The sequence below is a fragment of the Mobula hypostoma genome, chromosome 18 (genome assembly GCF_963921235.1).
Source record: "Mobula hypostoma chromosome 18, sMobHyp1.1, whole genome shotgun sequence".
NCBI classification, from domain to species: Eukaryota; Metazoa; Chordata; class Chondrichthyes; order Myliobatiformes; family Myliobatidae; genus Mobula; species Mobula hypostoma.
The window spans coordinates 14,730,119-14,750,512 of record NC_086114.1 but is presented as its reverse complement, the minus strand read 5'-3'; the positions used below and the strand labels follow the sequence as shown (position 1 = coordinate 14,750,512).

General features: G+C 40.0%; 1 protein-coding gene across 4 annotated transcripts in view; it reads left to right on the top strand.

The window, feature by feature from the left end:
- Positions 1-19,886, top strand: part of csk (C-terminal Src kinase) — a 138,290-nt gene extending 118,404 nt beyond the window's left edge. For all 4 annotated transcript variants that reach the window (XM_063070485.1, XM_063070484.1, XM_063070487.1 and 1 more), the window contains 8 exons: positions 4,182-4,275; positions 4,526-4,591; positions 5,329-5,428; positions 7,144-7,234; positions 9,943-10,016; positions 10,901-11,096; positions 13,736-13,822; positions 19,091-19,886. In XM_063070485.1, coding sequence (XP_062926555.1) covers positions 4,182-4,275; positions 4,526-4,591; positions 5,329-5,428; positions 7,144-7,234; positions 9,943-10,016; positions 10,901-11,096; positions 13,736-13,822; positions 19,091-19,273 — 891 coding nt within the window. In that variant the 3' untranslated portion in view covers positions 19,274-19,886. The remainder of the gene's footprint in view (positions 1-4,181; positions 4,276-4,525; positions 4,592-5,328; positions 5,429-7,143; positions 7,235-9,942; positions 10,017-10,900; positions 11,097-13,735; positions 13,823-19,090) is intronic.
- Positions 19,887-20,394: the final 508 nt, after the last annotated feature.

Genomic DNA, 20,394 nt, shown 5'->3' with positions numbered 1-20,394 from the left:
CTTTCAGCTCTTCATTGCTGATGGAATTCCTCAGCAAGCTTCAGCTGTTTTATCTGTCATTTTGTAAGTAGTATACTCATTGTAATATTCGGTTGTATTTACGGTGGCTCAATGAAGCGATGCATATCCACATCCTGCACGACCTGAACGTGCCTGCTTCTGGTTACTACCATCAGGGAAGAGTTGCAGGAGCCTGAAGACACATACTCAATGTTTTAGGAACAGCTTCTTTCCCTTTGCCTTCAGATTTCTGAATGGTCCATGAACACTACCTCACTATTTTGCTCTTTTTCCACTAATTTACTGATTATATTTCTTTTTTCAAATTGTATTAATATTTTGTGTTGCACTATGCTGCTGCTGCAAAACAATAAATTTCACAACGTTTATCAGTGATACCAAACTTGATTCTGGATGACATTCAGACATAAGCTGATGAGAGGCAAGTAACACTATGCACATTAGTTACTGCTTGTTGTGCCTGTTCTTCCATCTGTCTGTCCTATTGTGGCACATGAGAGTCCAACTCCCTCTCTCTGACATTAACACTGTCGCTAGCACCTTTGATCAGAAATTTAAGGTCTAACCGCTGACTACAAGTGTGCCCTGTGGTAGACAACTCACCGCCTGATTCTTGGAAAGTATTTCCACCTGGTATAGTTGTCTGCCCGTTGTGTGCTGGAATAGACTGACCTTTCCTGGATGACTGCTGCCTCAAATTTCCATTGCTGGTGTGTAGTTCTTATAGTGCATACCAGCTATAAAATGCACTGTAGTTACACACCAAAGATACTGCCACATCATCTTGAGGAAGATCAGCATCAAGTGGAATTATGCTACTTATAATTCACGTATATATTTTACATATGGAAATAATATCACTAATCCTTTGTTTGGCTCTGAATCAGGGCAGATTGGAGGGATATAATAGTTATGCCATCTTTTAGAGATAGGCAGTAAATGCTCGGCTTGTCAACAAGATGCTCGTCCTTTAAATGAGTGAAAACAATATTTCCTGCTCAACTTGAAATCTGAAACAAAGCAGGAAATATTTGAAGCACAGATCCTGCTTGACCTGCTTAGTATTTCCAACATTTTCCAAGTCTTGATTTTCCATGTAGAAATATTTTTTGGATCTTGAGCATCTGCAGTTAAAGCTACATTTTTCAAACATTTTTCTGTGTTTGAAAGCTAACATTTTGTGTAACCTTGTGTTATCTCGCATAACACCCAGTAAAACCTTGTGTGGAACCACCTAGTGCTGAGTGAGACTTGTCCTGTCTGATTTCATTAATAGGTAAATGTCTGCAAAAGTATTCAAACAAACTCCATTTAAATCTTCAATTGAATTGGGTTATGTTAGTCATTAGTAATATACCAATTGCTGTCTCTGGGAACTAGACTTCCGTTATTCATGAGGTTAGTTTTATTTTTATTCCAGAAGAATTATTTTCTTTAGGTATAATAGGTCAAGATGAAAAGTCAATTTTCTGTGTGCCTTTCTAGTAAGAATGGGGAGGTGGAATCAAACAACCCTGATACAACACATGAGACTGTTCATCCTATCAGGCCTGCAGTATTTCTTCTGTAGATCAAAAAAAAATTCTGTAAACCAACACCATCTTTGCTGCATATCTCCAATATTTATCCAGTTTTGAAGGCTACTTGTAGAGGCTGGTTTCAAATGGTACCATTGCTGGATAAAAGAGGTCTGCATTCAAAAGTGTGTCTTTCAGTATCAAGACATTGCTGAAGTAATATTACAAAAGGGGCAAGTAGGGATCTTTTGTTTGCTAAACAGTACCACAATCATTTCCACCTGCCTCTTACATAATTCAGGTTTTAATTTTATTACTAACCGTTGTAAACTGTACAAAAGTAAAGGTGGGCAATTTCTCAAATTGTATGCCTTGAGGTATAACACTTGCCTCTCCATTTCCTTCCCTTAAAACCCTCTTTCTTAAAACAAAATTAGCATTTGTTCTTCCAGAAGAAGATGGTGCCAGTGAACAGTGTGACCAAGGGTGACAGACTGCAGTCAGTTCACAAAGCTACTTTCATTTCTTTTACATCTTGTTCTTTTAAATGTGTTTCTGCTGTTGGAGATTTTGATGGATTTAATACGATCCTTGGGGTTGTATACTGCATATATTCTTTGGTAATAAGCTTGAAAGAAATCCAGTCAACAACATACTGGCAGTTGTAAGATTTTTTAAAAAAAGAAGCTGAGTGTTGAATTACTCTCATAAAATTGCAGGATTTCTTCCTGCTAATGATGCATGTAAAGCCCAGGGGCCCTATCTGGCCATTGGGATGTTGCTGTTGGCCTTCTTCAGTGAAAAGCACAGTGGGCATCAGGTACTCCTTGCCCACTCTTGGGCAACAAGTTCTGAAAGCTGGTTTTCGATTGGTAACACCCTGCGATATTGAACGCTCTTGCTCAAAATGACAAGCCTTAGCCCCGGAGACAGCTCCCTCTACAATTTAACTGGTTGTTAAACTGTGAAACAGTTTGCAATTTTTGAGTAACTGATGTTCATAATGATAACATACAAAATATATTAATTCTGTATTAAATAATGTATAGAACATAGAATAGTACAGCACAGTACAGGTCCTTCAGCCCACAATGTTATACTGACCCTCAAACCCTGCCTCCCATATAAGCCCCCACTTTCAAATTAAAATTGGAACACTTGAAATTGCATTCTAAAAGATATGAAGAGGATTTTTTCTCACATGTATTAAAACATGGAAATATATAGTAAAATATGCCACTTCCTGTCAGTGGTCAGGATTCTGTTGGGGACAACCCACGAGTGTCGCCATTCTTCTGGCACCAACATGGCATGCCCACAATTTATTAACCCTAACTTTTTGGAATGTGGGAAGAAAATGGAGGAAACCCACTTTGTCACCGGGGAGACCGTACAAACTCCTTGCAGACAGCAGCAAGATTTGTACCCCAGTCGATGATCACTGGTGCTATAATAGTGTTATACTAACTGCTATATTACTGTGCTACCCATTTTTAAACCTGAATGTATTTTAACTTGATTGTAAAATATGTAAATTACTTAATCATCTGCCTCCATTTCTTTTTGTTGAAGTGGCGTTGTTAAACATTTGCTCAGTCAAACTGACATTCATTCATTAAGGGAAATTTTACGGCATGGAACTTCAAGGTCCAGTGAAGCAATGAGACAAGAGCCTCAGGATATCCTGGATTTTGGTATTTGTGAGAGTTGCCTTTGGAAGTTCAATCTAACTTGCCCTCTCTGTGAAATGTGTCACCACTTTGACCTTTTCTACCTATTCTAGATACCTTTCCACCTTGTAGTAATTCGGGTTGTCAGTGGTGATGATTAATACTGAAGCTTCTGTGTCATTGCTCTGTCTACAGATGTCTTGGTTTCACTTGAAGATGCTGTAAAAACAAATCTGTTTCTGAGCAGTTTTTCAAATTTTACTTTGAAATTTCAAACTTTGAAGATTGTGCTGCTGATAAAAACGAAGCTTTAGAATGGAAGTTGCAGTGTGCTTACAAAGTAGAAATGTGAATATTGAATAACATGGCTTTAAATCATAACTTGAAAAACTTGCATCCAGCATCACAGCCACATAGCATCATTTGAACAGCACTCGCAGGAAAAATAGTGATCAAAGTAGTCATAGTGTTGCTATAATACAGTATTATGGTTGGGCCATTTGGTTTGAGAACCAGGCGTCTGTACCTCTGGCTGACGGTAGCTGTGAGAAGGCATGGCCCAGGTGTGGGGATCTTAGCATATTGCCACCACATGTGGGGAGGGTTGAGCCTGTGATGGTTTAGCCCAATTCCACTACTCTGCAGCTTCTCATGTTCATGCTGTTCGGAGTTGCCATACCAGACCGTGATATGGTATCCAGTCAGGATGATTTCAACAGTACTTCTGTAGAAGTTTGAGATTTTGATGATGTGCTAAACCACCTTAAACTCCAGGGGAAGTAAAGACACTGGCACACCTTTCTTGTGATTGCATCTGTATGCTGGGCCCAGGACAAAGCAAGTATTCATTGCATGTTACTAGCTGAGGGAGAAGTCCAGTCTGTGCAGCAGGTTAGCTGCAGGGTTCCCTGCCCCAAGCAGTGCTAACAGCTTTATGTTAAACTGTTTACTGTTTGTTTCCTTCTATTCTTAGCATTACACCATGGATGCAGATGGGTTGTGTACACGTCTCATCACTCCCAAACTCATGGAAGGAACAGTGGCAGCGCAGGATGAATTCTCTCGAAGTGAGTGGAAAAATTTGAGCTTGGGTGGTTTTATTTGGAATCTAACAAAAATGTTTTAAAAAAATGTTCAAAAAATGTTTTTTTTTAAATCAGAACCCTCCTGCTATTTAGGACTGAAGAGTTGACAACTTGCTTTAAATAAATAATAGCAAATCTGCAAAAAAAAATTGATGTCTGTAAATGGCTGCCTAGTTATTATTCTTAGTGATTGCCTTGGATCCCTATTTTAAATGTAACTTCTGTTTTGTAGGTGGGTGGGCTTTAAATATGCGAGAGCTCAAATTATTACAGACAATAGGAAAAGGAGAATTTGGAGGTAAGTATTGCCCATTAATGATTTCTGATGTATAACTGTATCCTGCTGTGTTGGTGTATCATTTGTAAATGCTGTGTACTTTGAAAGTTTGTATAGTATTGATGACTGCTTTTTTTTTATTCTGTTGAAAGATGGCCATGTAAAGACTGCCCTCGCCAATTAGTGTTTCTTAGCCAGTAACAAGGCCAGAATCCAGATAGATGTTGCTTAGTGTATACATCAGCATCTTGCATATGTATGCCATTATCAAAATGGGAGGTTTAAGTATCTTGAGAGAATGTGACAGCTCTCCATTTTGTCTATCTGAAGCACCAAGGAAATGGGTGGTGCTTGGTTATTAAGGAAATGTTTATCAGCCTGAACATCAGAAGTACTTCCCCTTTATTGTTCTTCAGATGTTATCTTGAGATCTCTTGACCACTGGACAAAACAGATGAGATTTTGGTTTAAAAGAAAAACCAAAGACCACTGTCTGCTATGTGCTCTGCTACTTTGGAGCACTACCAGAGTTGACAACTTGCCTCCACCCTCCACTGATGATTCAAGCAAGGCTAATATTCATTGTTGCCTGTCCACTGTCTCAAATCTCTCAAGAATATAAAATGTCCTTGCCAGACTTCACTGTCTGTGCTGCTCGTTTCTTTTCCTGTCTTTGTAAGACTCTCCACCCACCATGGTGCTATGTTTTGAAATGGTCAACTCTGCTTGCTCCTTTAACTAACTTTGTTTATCTGTAGATGTGATGTTGGGTGAATACAGAGGAAACAAAGTTGCAGTGAAATGCATTAAACATGATGCAACTGCGCAAGCATTTGTTGCTGAGGCATCTGTGATGACGTAAGTTTTATTCTTAATCCTGTGCAGTCCAGCTGCATTTAAGTAGTTCATAGTTTTAAACTTCAGAAGTTAAAGCCTTGATGTCCGATTTTTAGCTAGTAGATTTTAGCATTAAATTCTGAGCTACATATTCACCGTGATGTTATGGAAAGTATCTATTCCTTTTGGAATTTTATAAGATAGAGGTAGAACGTTATTCCCACTGGTAGGTGAGACTAGAACTAGGGGACACAGCCTCAAGATTCAGTGATTTAGGACAGAGATGAGTACAAACTGTACTTACCAGAGAGTGGTGAATCTGGAATAGTCTGTACTGAGCAGCAGCAGAAGTTGCCTCATTAAGTATGTTTAAGACAGAATTTTACATAGTAGGGGAATTAAGGGTTATGGGGAAAAGGCAGGTAGGTGGAGCTGAGAATGCGGTCAGATCAGCCATGATTTTAAGAAATTGCGGAGCAGGCTTAACAGACCAGATGGCCAGTTTGCTCTCCTATCTTAACGTTCTTGCAGCAAGCAATATATTAGATTGTATGCAGAGAATAGCGCATACATTTCAGCTTGCATTATTATGGGAAGTGAAAGTATGGGAGGGTAAATTCTCCCTTTTTTTGGGTTAACAGAATCAACTCATTTTCACTCAACTGGCATGTTTTCTTCCAAGTTCACTCTGCTAACTTAGTTCAATATTAAGGAGTTATTGTTTAACACTTTTATAGAGTATCTTTAATTATCTTCTGAAATATTCAAAACAAACTAGAGTGGGCGAGATGCAAGAAGAGGACGGCTGGCACAGATTTGAGGAAGGCCATCACCTTCATCAAAGAGGGAGCTAGGCCTTTCGTAACCAAACAACCAAAGCCCAATCTGCTGCTAACGGCCAAGTCCTGGGAGATGAGGGTCGATGTGGGAAGGAGGTTGCAGTTCCCGGATGTGGTGCACACAACCCTATGCCCGGACATTGTACTGTGGTCAACCAAAGACAAGAAAATAATTCTGGTTGAGGTGACTGTGCCGTGGGAGGAGATATGGGAAGAGGCCCGTGAGAGAAAGGCCTTGAAGTACCAGCCCTTAGTGCAGGAGTGTAAAGACAAGGGATGGCAGGCATGGTTGTTCCCTGTGGAGATCGGCTGCAGAGGTTTCCCAGCCAAATCAGCATGGCGGTTGTTGTCAGATCTGGGTCTGGAGGAAAAAGCAAGCAGCTCGTAGGATGGGGGAAGAGGCAGAACGAGCCTCTTGTTGAATTTGGAATAGGTGAGAGGAGGGAAGCTGGAAGCCAGGAGCAGATAGGCAGTGATTTGGCCACCACTGCCGGTCCACCAACTGGAGAGTGTCGTGGTTAAGGGTCGAAACACTCGGTGAAGGTTGGGAACCACCTGATGACATCTGCTCCTGGCTGAAGGCTACAGTTACCTTATAAGGTAACTGGAGAATGCACCCTAACAGGTGTATGTAACAAGACAAGTACCAAAACATGGATGGCTAGTTTATGGTGGGAATCGTGAGATCCTGAAGGCTAGTAGCTCAAATTGTGTTTAGACTTTTCTTCCAGTAACAGCATTTTGCATGTCTCTTGTATTAAACAATAAAAATATAAGTGGGTATTGTTTCATCATACAATACTCAATTTTTAAAAAGGAAATCTTGATTGTTGTCGCTCAAACTTTGAGTTTTCTAATGTAAAGGCAAGTACCAAACTAACTTTCTTGTTAACACAGGCAACTTCGCCACAAAAACTTAGTACAACTACTGGGTGTCATCGTGGAAGAAAGTGGCTCACTGTACATTGTAACAGAGTACATGGCAAAAGTAGGTATTTAATTACCGGATGAATGAAGGACTGGCACTGATCACTGTAGTAGACGTGTAGTTTGCGATTTCACAATCCAATATATCCTTGTATCCTGCAAGGCTATTAATGTGCATGGAATGAACTTTAAGCAACACAAATAAAAATTGCTGGTGAACGCAGCAGGCCAGGCAGCATCTATAGGAAGAGGTACAGTCGACATTTCAGGCCAAGACCCTTCGTCAGGACTAACTGAAAGAAAAGATAGTAAGAAATTTCAGAGGGGGAGGGGGAGATCTGAAGGGATAGGAATTAAAATGTCCGCCAGAGAAAGCAGGATCTCCCAGTGGCCACACATTTTAATTTCACATCCCATTCCCGTTCTGATATGTCTATCCACGGCCTCCTCTGCTGTCAAGATAAAGCCACACTCAGGTTGGAGGAACAGCACTTTGTATTCCCTCTGGGTAGCCTCCAACCTGATGGCATGAACATTGACTTCTCTAACTTCTGTAAATGCCCCACCTCCCCCTTCATACCCCATCCGTTATTTATTTATTATTATTATTTTTTTTCTTTTCCCTCTCCTTTTTCCCCCTTTATCCCTCTCACTATACCCCTTGCCCATCCTCTGGGCTCCCCCCCCCCCTTCTTTCTCCCTAGGCCTCCCGTCCTATGATGCTCTCGTATTCCTTTTGCCAATCAACTTTCCAGCTCTTGGCTCCGTCCCTCCCCCTCCTGTCTTCTATCATTTCGGATCTCCTCCTTCTCCTCCCACTTTCAAATCTCTTACTAGCTCTTCTTCCAGTTAGTCCTGACAAAGGGTCTCAGCCCGAAACGCCGATTGTACCTCTTCCTAGAGATGCTGCCTGGCCTGCTGCGTTCACCAGCAATTTTTATGTGTGTTGCTTGAAATTCCAGCATCTGCAGATTTCCTCGTGTTTGCGCTCTTGTCTATGAATTTGTTTCCAAAAAATTCTTAGACGGTGATATGTTGAGGTTTCTAATAAGTACGTACTTGATACCAAAGCACTTGTGGCACATGATATAGTTAACTTATGTGGTTGAAATGAGTCAGTTACCATACAAGTTACAGCTCCCCACCCCCCCTTGCATTCTCCCTTTAAAATTACTGGATTAACTTTTTATTCCCCAATATCTGCACATTTGTATACAAAGTTTCAAAACTTGTGAGCTTTTAAAGGTTGCTTGCCAGAAATTTTCAGAAGTAGTTAAACGAATGTACATTTATTGAGGTTCTGCTTTTGACAGTGGAGAAGTACTTTGTTTCCCCTGTTGTGATACCAAGTCGAAGCACTTTTCTTTTTGTGGTAACTCTATTTTTGAATGATCAGCTTTTGGTGTTGATGCACCCTTTTTCCATGATGCTAAAACAATTACTAATTCAATTGAAGGAACTGTATTTTATGACACCAATAACATTTTGGACTTATAAATATTTACCAACTTCAGCATTTCAAATGCTGAAAAGGCTTATTGTTTGCACACCAAAATAACTTGTATACTAAATATTAACTCTTGAGACATAGCGTTCACATGGGGAGGTTAACTCTTTTCCTCTCCACTGTTTTCAGATTGTGACTGAAGTGCTCAGTTTAATAACTGATAGCAACCTCTGTCATAGTTCACTGTTTTCCCATGTTCTTTCCAGCAAGTTCATTGCTTTGATCTTGCTGTGCGTGAAGTGGTTGCCACAAGATTGCATGGTAGTTAAGTTGCAAGGCAGGTATATAGGGGCTCGGACTTTAATCCAGAGTCCTTAATTTGAATCCCACCATAGCAGATGAGTTGATTAAATTCAATCAATTAACTGAGCCTGTCAAGTTGTCTTTAAAAATGTGGTTAACTAAAAGATTTCTTTCACTGAAAAAACAGTAAGATTATATGTGACCCCTAACACACAACTCTGGTTCTGTCTCTACTTTCTCCTCAGACTATTTATTGTCATTTAGTGTTGTTCATAACAGCATCGATTCTAAGGTAGAGCCGATGTGTAGAGGATGTTCCCTGCTGTGGGAGAGTCCAGAACCAGAGCGCACACCCCCAGAATATCAGCAATATAGCGTGGAACAGGCCGTTTCGGCCTGCCAAGCCCAGCAACCCACCATTTTATTTTCCCACCCCGCCTTAGCCTAATCACAGGATGATTTACAGTGACCAATTATCCCACTAATTAGTGCTTCTTTAGACTGTGGGAGGAAAGAAGTGCACCCAAAGGAAACCTACGTGCACACGGAAGGAACATACAATCTTGCTTACAGAGGACGCCGGATTGAACTCTGAACTCTGACGCCCCTGAGCTGCAATAATGTCATGCTAACCATTATGCTAGCATGGTGCCCTAGAATAGAGGGATGTCTCTTTACAACAGAGATGAGGAACTACTTTAGCCAGGGTGGTAGGAATCTGTGGAATTCATTGCTACAGGCAGCAATGGAATATTTATATGGTATATTTAAAGTGGAGAGTAATAGATTCTTGATTAGTAAGGGCATCAAAGTTTACAGTGTGAAGGCAGGAGAATGGGGTTGAGAAGGATAATGTATCAGCCATGATGGAAGGCAGAGCAGCCTCAATGGGCCGAATGGCCTAATTCTGCCCTTTTGTCTAGTGGTTCCGAGTAGCATCAAATCCCAGTCTTTATCATGGAAATTTTCAAAATAAAGGCACTTGCACTTAAATTTAATGAAATTTCTTCATTACTCAGGGAAGTTTGGTGGACTACCTAAGATCACGAGGAAGATCTGTTCTTGGTGGAGATTGTTTACTAAAGTTTTCCATGTGAGTATTGTGAATCAGGTGGTCTAGTTTGCATTTTAAATAATAGGGATGAAAGTAAAGTTGTAGAAATGCTGCAACACACCAAGCAGTAACTGAAAAACGGCAAAGTAAAGAGCTGGGGCACTCAATAACTGTCTCAATAACTGTTACTCTTAGTAGCTCAATGAGTGATGATTGGACCTACACTACTCGAATCAATATTTGAAAGTATTTGTCTTGGATGACAATGTGTGCTTGATCTTCTGTTGAAATAGAAATATTTACAACTTTGTAACTGTAAATGTTAACAGCTCAGTGTTACATACAGAATTCCACCTGGAACATTGAGGGATTGCCTGTACATCTCAAACCAACAGACCTCTGTTATGAAATTTACTAATAAGTCTCAAATTTCCTTATGTGCAGTCAATGTAGGGGGAACTGAATAGTACTGATACATTGGTTATTAAGTATGTTTTTCACTACCAAGTGAATACACTTAGACATGAACAGTGGTTAAAAAATACCTAAATCCTTTGGAGTTAATGCAGAGAAAAACAAAAGCAACTGGTCAATGCAAAACAATTGGGGAAATAAAAATAGCACTATTACTAATAGTGACCATGAAAGTGCAGACTTTAATTAAAATGCACCTTGTTGGTTCATATCCTTCGGGGAAAAAAGTTTGTTATTCTTACCAATTTGCCGCGATGTGCCTCTATGTGGTTGACTTAACTGACCCCTGGCTTAGCAAGCTCCTGGGTTTGGGGGCCAATCATAATGTGCATCTTGCCGGTGATGCCCATATCTTGTCAACAAAAGTCACAAAATATTTTGCCTTTCAAAACTAAAATTTCCAATATTAATACCATGTTAAATATCAAGACTTTTTTTGTCTTTTTTAGTAATGTCTGTGAAGCAATGGAATACCTGGAAGCAAATAATTTTGTACATAGGGATTTAGCGGCTCGTAATGTTTTGGTCTCTGAGGATAACATAGCTAAAGTTAGTGATTTTGGTCTTACAAAAGAAGCTTCATCTACGCAAGACACCGGGAAGCTGCCAGTAAAATGGACTGCGCCTGAAGCTCTTAAAGAAAAGGTAAAATAAAAATGTATAATCATATTTTATAGATTTCTTGATTCATGTCCTTCAACGTCAATGTAGTCAAAGTAAAGGTTATTATCAAAATGCATATATGTTACCATATCTTAAGATTCATTGTCTTGAAGGTATTTACAGGAAGCTAAATAGAAATTGTGAAAAACTACAAAAAGACTGACAAACTAATGTGCAAAAGAAGGTAAAAAGCACTTGAGACACGAGTTGTAGAGAGTCTTTGAAACGGTTGAGTTGTGCGTGAAGTTATCCACACTGACTTGGGAACCTGATGATGTTGTAGGGTAATAACTGTATCTGAACCTGGTGGTGTGGAACCTGAGGCTTCTATAAATCTGTCTGATGGCAGTGGCAAGAAGAGAGCATAGCCTGGATGGTGGAAGCTGCTTTCTTTTGTGTAAATGAGCTCAATGGTGGGGAGAGCTTTACCTGAGATGGACTGGGCTGTATCCACCACTCTTTGTAGATACTTCCATCCCTGCGAATTGGTGCTTTCATATCAGCCCATAATGCAACTAATTAAGTTACTCTTTACTGTGCATAAAGAGAAGTTGCTCAAGCTTTATGGTGACATGCCAAACCTATGAAAACTTGTAATGTAGTAGAGGTGTTATCATGCCACCTTTGTGAAGGTACTTGCATGCTGGTCCTTGAAACATAAAATTATACCTCCAGAAAAGGATTTACGTGTGGCCAAGATGATGTAATTGTGCTGGGAGATAAGCTTCAATTCCTGAATCACTTGAGCAGTGTTACTTGGAAGGGAGTACTTTTCAACTTTGCTCAACAGCTGCACATTTCTTAGAAACAAAAGCAATGTAACGCATTGGTGCATAAGAGGAAGCTAGTCATCAACTTTATCAAGGTACCTAGGAAACAACTTTTATCAAGTTGTGCTTTTTTGTGTGGAGAAGAGGCTTGGCTTCATGTTTGCAGGGCTTAAATAAGTATAGCTGCTGATGATGATAAAATGATGCACACACACTCTCCCCCTCTCCTTTATAATGGTTCATAAATGAGATAATGCAGTGACCTAAAGAAAAAATAGTTGCAATTTAATTCCATTTGCTCTGAAGCCGTGGAACTGGATTTGTTCTATTCCATCCTGGCTTTTTCATTATTTAGCATTGGAGAGCCTGGAATTACTCCTGAACTGACTTACGCATATGGCTGCCTGTAATTTCAAAATATTTTCACAAAATAATAGCAATATAATTGTATTTCTAAACAGGGAGCTGTCTCGGAGGTAATCGCTTGAAAGTTTGGGCTTGTGTGCAGTTATTTGTCTTTGGCTGAAATGCAAAACCAATGTTGAACTGAGAAAACTTGCTTTTGTAGAGTACAGCACCTTATTCTCAGCAGGGATGTTCCCAAACAATGTGAAATGAAGCTGCATGTAAAATGAGCATTTGACTAAGAACTTCATGGGGGGGCATCTTGGAAGGAGGAGGAAATTGGGAGGCCTTAAAGAAATTTGGAGCTGTAGTATAAATGCCAGTGGGGCTAAATTTCTGTGTGAGGGGGTGTTATCTTGGAGACTTGTCAAATTCAGGAACTGCAAGTGTTGGTATGAATGTCCATGTTCACCCTGCCCAGTCAATTCAATACTTAACTTTGAAGAAAGTGTGTTCTATTTATTTAATTTAGAGATCGGGCAAGGAATAGGCCCTTTGCACCACACAGCAACGTCCAACAACCCCCATTTAACCCTGAGGTTGGCTGGTGGCGCAGTGAGAACAGTGCCGGGCTCGAGAATGGAGGTTCCCGAGTTCCATTCAGTGACAGACCACCCCCGTGCACGCTCTCCATCCGCGTCGGGTTGATGTCGAGCTCGCAACTCGGCCTTTTAAAATAATACTGTGGAATGTCTGTGTGAGGAGTGTCGCCCCACACGGCCTTTCGAACTGCGCATTGTAAGGCATGAAAATACCCGATGCTGGCCTCTCAGGTCTGAGTCGATGTCGTCGTCGTCATAATCACGGGACAATTTACAATGACTAATGAACCTAGCCAGTATTACTTTGGAATGTGGGGGGAGACTGGAGGACCCAGAGAACACCCACACATTCCTTGGGTAGGAAGTAAAAACTCGCGATTGAGGCCACTGGGATTGAACTCTGGACTTTGACCCCCACAAGGTACAATAGCGTCACGGTTATTGCTATGCCACCGTGGCACCTACCGAGATGGATGGACCCAACATAATTTTGATTCTGTATAGTTCCTAATATTTATGAAATAACACAACTGCAAAATATTGGCAGATATGCTTCCTTGTGTATAGAGTGATACAGCATGAAAACGCCTTTCAGCCCACTGATTCCACGCTGCCCATCGAGAATCCATTCACACTAACTCTACCTTAGTCCCATTTTATTTCCCACCAACTTCCCTCAGCTGTAGTGGCTCATGAACCTGTGTTAAATGTGGGAGAAAACCCACACGGTTTCTTCAAATTCCACACAAGCAGCACCCAAAGAACCCTCACTGAACCTGAGTCACTCACTGGAGCATCTCTGCCGTTGTGCACTCAAATCTGTTAGTTTGAGAGTTCATGAGCCCGGTGGACAGTTAGAGAAGCCTAAAATGTGTGAGAATGACACATTTTATTTTGTTTGCAGAATTTTTCTACTAAATCGGATGTTTGGAGTTATGGGATTCTTCTATGGGAAATTTACTCTTTTGGGCGAGTGCCTTATCCCAGAATGGTATGTAAAAATTTACTACTTTTCCATTTAAAGGCAAAGTTATGCATGTGTGTACATTTTTAAAAAGTGGACTCTGGGAAGCAAAAGAACAAATAGAATTGTGTATTAATAGTTATAACCACATCTATCAATATAAATCATTTATAATTAGTTATAATTCATAAGTCATCTAATTATAAAATTCTTTTGTGCCATTAATTATTTTTGAAGGTAAAATATATAATGTCAAAGTATTAAGTTGATTAAAACAGATTGCCATATTACATGATGCAGAAATCCTGCTTGGGCACTGGTCAGTATTTTTTTTCTCTCTAAGCCAGATGAATCGAGGATTTATTCCGGCTGAGTTCAACCATTGTCAGATCTGATGCTGCAGAAGGTGGCAACAGCTGAAATCAGCATTCGGTCTTGCACTTCTTTGCTGTATGTCTGGCACGTGTAGCTCTGGTGATAAATTGGGCCAGTCAGGGTTCATTCCACCAAATGGAACTTCTATTGTAATGCTGCTTGAACTTGTGCCCTTTGTTGTATTTGAGATGTATGGGCTAGTTGTCAGATGAAAATTATAAATTTAACAGTGAGAAAGCTATGCCAGACCTTTCAAAACTGATCAAAGTATAATCTTATTTGCATATTGTGGTGTTTCCTATCAGCTGCCTTCTTCTGGCTTTTCAGTGTATGATGCACGTAGTAAAAGACAATAAGGCATAGGAGCAGAATTAGTCTTTTTAGCCCATTGAGTAGGCTCTGCCATTGATCATGGTCAATTTATTTTCCCTCTCAGCCCTACTCTCCTGCCTTCTCTCCATAACCTGTAGCATCCTTACTAATAAAAAATGGCTATATTTTAAATCAAATAGATGTGTGCAACACACACATAATGCTGGAGGAACTCAGCAGTCCAGGCAGCATCTATGGGAGAAAAAGCACAGTCGACGATTCGGGCTGAAACCCTGGGGCAGGGCTGGAGACAAAAAGTTGGAGTAGATTTGAAAGGTGGGGGAAGGGGAGTGAGAAATGCCAGGCAATAAGTGAAACTTGGAGGGGGAGGCATGAAGCAAAGAGCTGGGGAGTTGATTGGTGAGAGACAGAAGGCCATAGAAGAAAGAAAAAGTGGGGGGGGGGGGTAAAGTACCAGAGGGAGGCAATGTGTGGGCAAGATTACATGAGAGAGGGAAAAGGGGATGGGCACTGGTGGGGGGGTGGGGTGGGTAGGCATTACTAGACATTTGAGAAATCAATGTTCATGCCACCTCCAGCCTAAGCGTGGCCTTGTCCTGACGACGCAGAAGGTCATGGGTGAACATGTCGGAATGAGAATGTGAAGTGGAATTAAAATGGGTGGCCACTGTGAGATGCCACTCGTTCTGGTGGATGGAGCGTAGATGCCCGGCGAGGCGGTATCGCAATCTAAGTCGAGTTTCACTGATATACAGGAGACCACACTGGATTAGGAGACCACTTCGCCTCCCTCTGGTGCAGCCCACCCCCTCCTTTATTCTTTCTTCCATGGTCTTCTGTCTCTTTCACCAATCAACTTCCCTACTCTTTGCTTCATCCCTCTCCCTCCAGATTTCACCTATCACCTTTTGTTTCTTGCTCCCCTCACCCTACCTTTTAAATCTATTCCTCAGCTTTTTTTCTCCAGTCTTGCCAATGGTTTTGACCTGAAATGTCCACTATGCTTTTTTTCATAAATACTGCTTGGCCTGCTGAGTTCCTGCAGCATTTTTTTGTGTGTTGCTTGGATTTCCAACATCTGCAGATTTTCTCTTGTTTGTGAAGGAAAAGGTGTTGGTGTTTTAATCAGTGAGTGAGCTGGTGCATCTTCTTTCCTCCCCTATCATCCCCCCTTCCCCAGTCTCTTGTGAAACACTTCGTTGACATGTTGGCATTAAGACTTCTAATTGCTGCCATGCCTTGCTGTTGGTAACCATAATATTTAAATTACTCTGGGAAGGGTGGAAGGATGTCACTGATATAAGAGGAAGTAGCAATTTACTGCCTTGCATCAGATGCAAGGGGAAAATTAACATATTTATAGCACTTGTTTGCATACTCCATTTTGAGTATATTTAAGTTCCTCTGCAGAAATACCACATGGCACAAAGTGAACAAGTATTATGCACGTAGCACTTTCCCGACTTCCTCTTGTGCAATTTTTTTTGCTTCTTGTGTCCTACCATAATTGACTACCTTTGTAATTGTCACTGTTACATAGCTAATTGGCTGTCAGCAAGAGTAAAGCCACATGTTACATGACTTGTGACTTTGTGAAGAGGAGAGTGTGTCTCCAACTGGCTTGGTAGGAGATGACAGCAAGTCTGACCCTGTGATCACCTGAATCCACATTCCTGTAGTTACGATCAGACGTCACTGTTCAGTGTCCCATTTACTGTTCTGGAGCTGTTTGTGTTCGAAAGTCACTCCTGGGTGAGATAATGCAAGTTTTAGGTATTGGAACCTATTGCTAATGCTTCATTGAATCACTGTAAAATTATGATAGCCAAGTTAATATATCGTAGGGGTAGCTGAAGTGCCATATTTCTTGTCATCTAGACTATTAATTCTGGTAAAATATTTGTATTTACGCAAGCACGTGGCATTTGAAAAGCTAATCAAATTAGCTTTTAAGCATTTCCTAAATGGGAGATGGTTTTGTTTTTATACAGAAATCCATCGTGCTATCTGAAATTTTAACATTTAGCTTTATGTTCAAAAAACTGCCATTGATGCCTTACATATATTTACCAAAAGAACAGTTGGATTGGGCCAAAGAGTCCAGTGAGTTCATTCCACCATTTATAAAATCACAGCTAAGGCTATTTCCTTTGTGATGACAAATTTCTGAATAGTGGTTGAATGGACTCAATGACTTGACATCTCAGTCAGAGTAGAGATTGTGAGGAGTACAGAAATCTGTAAGTTTTCTCCTTAACAAATTCCTAAATACCAAGCCCATGAGATTTGCATCCTACATCAAAGTTGCTGGTGAACGCAGCAGGCCAGGCAGCATCTATAGGAAGAGGCGCAGTCGACGTTTCAGGCCGAGACCCTTCGTCAGGACTAACTGAAGGAAGAGTGAGTAAGGGATCTCCCCCTCCCCCTCCAGCTTTCAAATCCCTTACTCACTCTTCCTTCAGTTAGTCCTGACGAAGGGTCTCGGCCTGAAACGTCGACTGCGCCTCTTCCTATAGATGCTGCCTGGCCTGCTGCGTTCACCAGCAACTTTGATGTGTGTTGCTTGAATTTCCAGCATCTGCAGAATTCCTGTAGATTTGCATCCTGGTTCTTTGCTGTCCTTTCTCTGAATGTGATTCCGTGAAACAATTTGCTTTGATGTGCATGAATTGTGGAAACATCTGGTAATTTGCAATGGAAATTTATTTTTGCTTGTGAATCATTTATTAACAAGTCATGGAGTGTCCTTGAAAAATGAGTTTTTGTTTTATCTTGACAATTTTCGTGTGTTACAGCAAGGAAGCAGGTCTTTGGGGCCACCAAGTCTACACCAGCTAATGATCAATTTACATTAATCTGATTTTTATTTTCCCCACCTTTCCATCAATTCTTCCACTTGTCTAGACACTAAAGGCAATTTAAATTAGCCAGTTTAACTATCAGCCCATTCTAGCTTCAATTGTGGTTAAAGACCAGGTGGAAACCCACATGGTCATAGGGAGAACGTGCAAACCTAACACGACATGGGAGGGCAGGATTCAAACCAGGTCATGAGCTGTGAGGTAGCAGCTGTTGGTGCCGAGAGAGCGAGAGAGAGCGAGAGATATATATTCCCTGCTTAGATTTTCCATCTGACATGATTAGCTTGCCATAATTGAAAGGGAGGATTCTACCAAAATTGCCCTTGGAAAGGTCAGATAAACTATTATTTGTACCATTCCATTCTGCATAAAATTCTACTGTCCCCAAGGACAATTGATTGGTTTTAAAACCTGATCAGGTCACCTGAAGGACAAGATTGTGGTTCTGTGATTGTTGGAGGATGGTGGTAGTGTGCTTTCTGCTGAGAAGGGAAAAATCAATTTTCTCTGTAACCTTGAAATGTGTATCTGCCTTAATAGTTAAATAGCTTGGCACAATGTGTATTTCAAATTAGCAATTTATAATTTTCTTAATTATCATGTGGTATTTCATAACAGTACTATTATGTTTTCATTTATCAGGCAAACTGTCACTGAATGTGCAGCACATGCTGTTTATTCACACCTTTTGTTGGCATTGATAACTTGCATTTTTAAAATAATGTTAGGGTATAGTGGAATTGAGTAGAAAAACTGAGCTAAATTCCAGAAAGGATTGAGGTGAATGCAGGGCTATAGAGGAAAGTGGTCAAACAAAGAAAGAATTTGCACCTATTTTAAGATAACTTTTCATTCAAACTGCTTCTATAACTTTCAAGTGCATAACTTAATCCAGCATGTTACAATTTACATTTACAAACAATTGTTCCTTTGTGTTTGAGTGTAGTTTAATAGACTTTGATAAAAATGAATAGTTATAATCAGATTATTAATCCACTTTAAATTCTGCAATATTTAGGAACTTAAAATTGCATTAAAATATATGTACAGATTGATCTTCCTGTGATATTACAACAGATGTTATATAAATTTGAAGATTATTTAAAATATTCATGCAAAAGAAAAGCACTTTAATTTTCAAAGGCCTGAAAATTAAGTCAATTAGTGGAATTTATTGGTGAGTAATTTGAACTGCCTTGTGATCAGTTGTATGGGTAGAGCTGATATTAACCCGGCTGTTGCTTTGCACAGGGCATAAATTGTTTAAAATCTATTTAATTTTTAACTGATTTTAAATGAACTGTATTGGTACAATCACATAAAACTTACAGCTCTATTATTGCCATTTAATTCTACTTGATCTTAAATTTGAAGTAGATTCCATTTATGGATGGATAAACTTTTGTTTTATCCACATTAAAATTGTAATCGTTTGATGTTCAGTGTCACAAAGAACTGGTTAGTGTAAAATTGTTTTCTGATTGAATTTCAGACTAAATTTGTTTTTTCTTCCCCCTCTCTTGGTTCCTTGTGCTTTGTATTTTACGTAGAAATTCTCTCAGTTTGTGGTGAGAAATGGGGTAAATTGATAAAGGTGATATGGTGTGTGACAGCTGGTTTTGGAATAGTATTTTGAAATCCAGACTACAGACGTCCTTTGAAGTGGAGAAGTCTGCTGATGGATATTTACAGTCTGGTCCATAATGATTTTTTTTTAATCCATTAGCCTCTGAAAGATGTGGTTCCTCGTGTCGAGAAGGGTTACAAAATGGATCCACCTGATGGGTGTTCTCCTTCTGTTTACGAGTTGATGAAACTGTGCTGGGAACTGGACCCTGGTCGAAGACCTACCTTCAATCAGTTGAGAGCTATGTTGCAGGAAATCAGAACTAAGGAAATGCGCCTGTGACAGTCCAGAATGCCATGGAACTTTTTCTTTTGAAAAAATAAACTGCTCAATATTGAACCAAGAGTGCTGAGACTTTTACAAAGCAACCTTTAAAAAAAAATGAACTCCTCATATCATGGCCTTGTGTTTCATCCTCCCTGTCTATCCCTGAGTTGTGTACTGCGGCAGCACAGTATCCCCTTATCCCGATTTTAAAAAGCATGCTTACTCATCTTTGTCAGGACTCTTCAGTTGTTGTGGTCTTTGTTTTGTGCCAAGTGCCTCCAGCCAAAAGACGGTGCTTATTTGCTTATCTATACTCTGTGACATTTGTTCGACCAAATGAGTCAAAATGAGATCTAGTGATGAGTTATCTCTTAACCAACATAACACAGTTCTCTGGGGTTTTTTGCTTTCCCATCTAAATTTGCTTAGCCAGATTTTTTTTTAAATACTTGTAGTTTTTATAAAGGAAAATGGATTTTCAGTTTTATGTTCCGTAATGCTCCACTGATTTGAAGTAAACTCATTGCATGTAGTGTGGGAAGTATTCATTTCTGTCAGTGCGTTACACTCATTTTAGCTGCCAAGACTGAGATTAAAATAATGAAATAAACCATTCCATATGACCATTTCTAAATGGCTGTTACGTTTTAATTTAGATTTATAAATTTGGAAGAATAAATATTCCTGCTGTATTTGTCTTAACCCAGTGTAGCCTCATTGGACATCAACTGAGAGGGTACTGGAATGGCTTGACTGGACTCTCAACTTTTCTCTGTTGTTGCAGACGGCTGTTAACAGGTGCTGAAATATAACCAGAAATTGAATTCATGTTTTATTCCAAGTATTTTACTCCAGGCTTGTTTGTATATGGCAGAATTACAAATTTCTGATTCTTCACCAGTAGACAAAGTCAGCGGTGCTTGTGGCTGACAAAGGTACATTTGCAACATGAGATGTGAAATAAAGGTAGTTAATTGCACAGCTGCATTGGAGATGTCACAAGTGATTTATGTTTATTTGTTAAGTAAATCACAAGTTGTAGGGGAAGATAAAGCAACTCAATAATGTTCATTTGGATGATGGGAGTGCATTCTGCAGCGTCAGTTCATTTGATGATTGGACCAACAATATTTTAA